The sequence below is a fragment of the Odocoileus virginianus genome, chromosome 23, assembly GCF_023699985.2.
Source record: "Odocoileus virginianus isolate 20LAN1187 ecotype Illinois chromosome 23, Ovbor_1.2, whole genome shotgun sequence".
Classification (NCBI taxonomy): Eukaryota; Metazoa; Chordata; class Mammalia; order Artiodactyla; family Cervidae; genus Odocoileus; species Odocoileus virginianus.
In genome coordinates this window covers 15883710-15887643 of record NC_069696.1, presented here as the reverse complement: position 1 = coordinate 15887643, position 3934 = coordinate 15883710, and the positions used below count along the sequence as shown (strand labels likewise).

The window sequence follows — 3934 nt, the reverse complement described above, 5'->3', positions numbered from 1 at the left end:
CTCCAGATTAGGGTTGGCAATGACCTCCCCCGCCAGACCCACCCAGACCCAGCTCCCTGCTCCTCTCCCAGGGGCCCTGAAGGCACAGCGTGTTACCCACTCCCCAGGGCGCAGCGGGTCAGAGAAGGGGGTGGCAGGGAGGCCAACGCTGGGAGGGAAGCGCCTGAGCCCCTCACACTGCCGCCTTCCCCAGAAAAAAAGCAGAGTGTTAAACGGAGACCAGAGGCCCCTTCTCCCCAAACCTCCTCCCCTCTTACCCCAGACTAGCCCAGAAAACACAGGACGTCCGTTTAATACAAAACAATTTAATTGAAATTCCTGTATAAAAAATATGATTTCCAGACATCTCACTTTTAAACTGAAAGAAGCCCCTATCCACAGTGCCTGCACACACTGGGATCACAAACACACAGCTGCTGAAATAAATTAAAGGCTTGAGACTCTGTCCCCCCACCCCCAACCTCCAGAGCCAACAAGCAGACTGTACAATGTCAATAATTTAAAACCCACCCCGCAGGCGCAGGGCCTCGAGGTGGCAGGGTCACCCATGCCCCTTAAATTAGCCGCTGTACCAGCCCACCTTCTGACAGACACAGGAAGGACTGGGGCCTGGGGTCCACACGCACAGCCACCCCCTCCTCCGCCCACGGGCCTTAAGGAGGTAGGGCTGCTGGGAGGGAGGAACCTTGACAAATAAATTAAACAATAAATAGCCCTCCTCGGGGTCACACCATAAATAAGACGTCTGCACACGCACACGCATCAGGTGGGTGGGCGGGCAGCAAGGCCTGAACGTTGCATTGCTTGTGCACAGTCGTGCCCAGACGAACACCGAGACATTGGTTGGGGGGGGGGTCACGAGGGACCCTGTGCCCAGGTGAGATGAGGCCACAGGACTCAGGAGTGCTCCTTGTCCAACATGTCAGACGTGGAGGAGCCGGGGGCGGGGGGTCAGGGCCCCCTCCGGAGTGACACAGGAGAGGGACGGTCTCGGGTCAAGCGCCGGTGGAGGGCAGGCAGGACCTGGTTTGGTCCGGAGTGTCTTTGGACAGACAGAGCTTGAGAAAACCAAGTCCCATGAGAGCAGCGTTCGAAAAGGCACTCAAAGCAAAGGAAACGGGTTGGTGCCAAAGGCAAAGGTCACCAAGGGTCAGAGATCACTGCTTTCACAAAGGAGCAGACAACCTGGTCAGGGCAGGGGTCCCTCCTGCCCCCGCGGCCAGGCGCAGGCCCTGTTCACAAGCTCTCACTGCTGGAGGTGGTGCTGGCCCCGTCATCGGTGTCGAGGGCACAGAGTCGCAGGTCACAGCTCTCTGGGGTGCCCCCCTCGGCCCCCAGCATCCAGGGGTGGGCAGAGATCTGGTCCAGCGAGGGCCGCTCCGAGGGCCGCAGGGACAGACACCACTGAATGAGCTGTTGGCACTCTGAGGAGGAGAAGAGGATCAGCAGGAGGCCTGCCGCGCCCCGCTGCGCCCCGCGGCAGGCCCAGCACCCCCACACACCTGGGGAGATCCTCCTTCGGAAGAAGAGGCGGCCCCGGAGAATCTCCTCGTCCTGCTCGAAAGGAATGTCCCCGCACACCATGTCGTAGAGCAACACACCCAGGGACCACACGGTGGCCGAGCGCCCGTGGTAGCGGTGGTAGCGGATCCACTCCGGGGGGCTGTACACGCGGGTGCCTGGAGGACACGCGGGACTTAGCACGCCCGCCCCGGGGCAGCGGCCGGCAAGGCCGGAATCACGCACAACACACCCGGAGCGCCCGCACTCCCGGCGGAGCCAGAGGACTGAGCCGCCGCGACAGCCTGCCCCTCCTCGCCCAGGAAAAACCCCGGCGGGCGGGGCCTCCCGGGCGCCCCGCCCCCCCCAGCTGGCACGGCGCGGGCGGCGGGTCACGTGAGCGCGGGCTCGGGTTTCACAACAAACAGCTGTGAGGTGAGGATACGGGAGGGGCGGGGAGCCCCGGCTTCCCCGGCTCCGCAATGCGGGCATTTCTGCGCTGCGCCCCCACGCTTCGCGCGCGCGCGCGCGTAGAAAAGGCTCGCGGCGGCGCCGGGCTCCCGGCCGGGCCAAGGGAGTCCCAAGCCCACCCCGCGCCCCCACCCACCGGACACAACGGCCCGAGAGCCCACTCTGGCCGTGGTCGCGAGCGAGCCGGCGCGGCGCGCGGTCCCAACAGTCGCCAACCCCTCGGCCCTCTCCGAGGAGAGGGCACTCACCGTCGAAGTCGGTGTAGACCGTGTCGCGGAGCAGCGCGCCCGAGCCGAAGTCGATGAGCTTGAGCTCGCCCGAGCGCAGGTCCACCAGCAGGTTCTCGTCCTTGATGTCGCGGTGCACGACCCCGCAGCTGTGGCAGTGGCGCACGGCGGCCAGCACCTGCGCGAAGAAGCGGCGCGCCAGGGCCTCGTCCAGGGCGCCGCGCTCCGTGATGAAGTCAAACAGGTCCTGCGCCGGCTCGGGCCGCTCCAGCACCAGCAGGAAGCCGTCGGGCCGCTCGAACCAGTCCAGCAGGCGGATGACCCCGCGCGCGCCGCCGGCCGCGCCCACCTTGCGTAGCAGCACCACCTCCAGCGGCACAACCGCGCCGGCCTAGGGGACACGGCGGTCAGCGCGCTCCACCTGCTTCCCGTGCCCCCCTCTCCGCCCGGCGCCCCCGTCTGCGCTTACGATGCTGCCCCACTCGGTCACCCGCTCCTTCACCACGTGCTTCACGGCCACCTGGGGAGAGGGGACCAGTGGTCAGGCCCGCGAGGACGCAACGACGCGCGCGGGTCGAGAATCCCGGGTGCCCGGCGGCCAGACTCACCGGGAGCCCGTCAGCGATACGGCTGCCAGCGTAGACCGTGCCGAAGCCGCCGCTGCCCAGCACGGCGCCCACCTGATACACTTTCTCGAAGCTCTCCTTTTCCGCCTTGGCTGTGGGGAGCCCACAAGCAGGGTTGGGGCAGCTGGGGACCCCGGCCCCCGGTCTCCCCCGGCCCCGAGTGTGCCTCAGACCCCGGCCCCCCGACCCTAGTGCGCCCCAGGCCCCCGGCCCCCTGACCCTAGTGCGCTCCAGACCCCCGCCGCCGCATACCTGGCTGCAGGATCTTCACCGGGAGGTGGTCCACGCCGCCCGGCCCGCACAGGTGTGCCAGAGAGCCGAACTTGGAGAGCAGCATCGCGGGCGGCGGCCGGGCGCGGGCCCCGGCTCCAGGTCTCCGCGCCGCCTCTCGCCCGGCCCGGCTCCCCGCACGGCGGCGGACCGGGGAAGGCGGCCTCCCGGGACCGCGCGGAGCCCCGACGCGGAGAGCGGGAGGGCGAGTCGGCCTCCGAGCTCGGGCGAGGCCGCCCGCGCGGCGCAGTGCCCGGCAAAGCCCCGCGTGTACCCCGCGGACGCGCCTCAACCCGAGCCGCTCACACGCGCCGGCCGCCGAGCCCTGGAGTTTTGGACCGCGACCGCACGTATCCCTCCGCGGGGGCGGGGCAAGTCGGGCCCCGCCCCCTCCGCCCGGGCGGTGGCGCGAGGACAGCGGCGCGCCTTCCGGGGTGGGCGGGGCGGGGCGGGCCCAGGGCGCGGTGGGCCGGCTGGGACTAGCTAGCGGGAGCGAGGCCGCGGAGGCGCACGGCGCGGCGGGGCGCGGCGGCGCGCGGTGGCCACACGTCACTCCTCCGCGCGCACACGGGCGCCCGCTCCCGCGCTCGGGGCGGGGCCGCGGGAGCCAATGGGAGCCCGCGTTTGCGAAGGGCACGGGGCCTAGCCAATGGCGACGCCCGGGCGGGGCGCGGTCAGAGCTCCGCCCCAGGCCGCGCTGGGAAGGTCACCGGCGAGACCGGTCCGGCGCCGGTGGCCCCTCAGGGAATGCAGCGACTGGGCTGCGAGGAGCCGCGGGATTCGGGAGTCGGCTTCCGGTGCCCCGGGCTGTGCTAGTGACCCCTGGGCAGGCCGCGCCCC

General features: G+C 69.4%; 1 protein-coding gene across 1 annotated transcript; it reads right to left on the bottom strand.

Annotated features, from left to right (window-relative positions):
• Positions 1–289: 289 nt before the first annotated feature.
• Positions 290–3443, bottom strand: PIM3 (Pim-3 proto-oncogene, serine/threonine kinase). Its single transcript, XM_020881980.2, has 6 exons — positions 3077–3443; positions 2807–2916; positions 2668–2718; positions 2220–2589; positions 1503–1679; positions 290–1424 (listed from the first exon to the last, which is right to left on the bottom strand). The coding sequence occupies exons 1-6, from the start codon at positions 3159–3161 to the stop codon at positions 1237–1239; spliced, it is 981 nt and encodes a 326-aa protein (XP_020737639.2). The 5' UTR covers positions 3162–3443; the 3' UTR covers positions 290–1236.
• Positions 3444–3934: the final 491 nt, after the last annotated feature.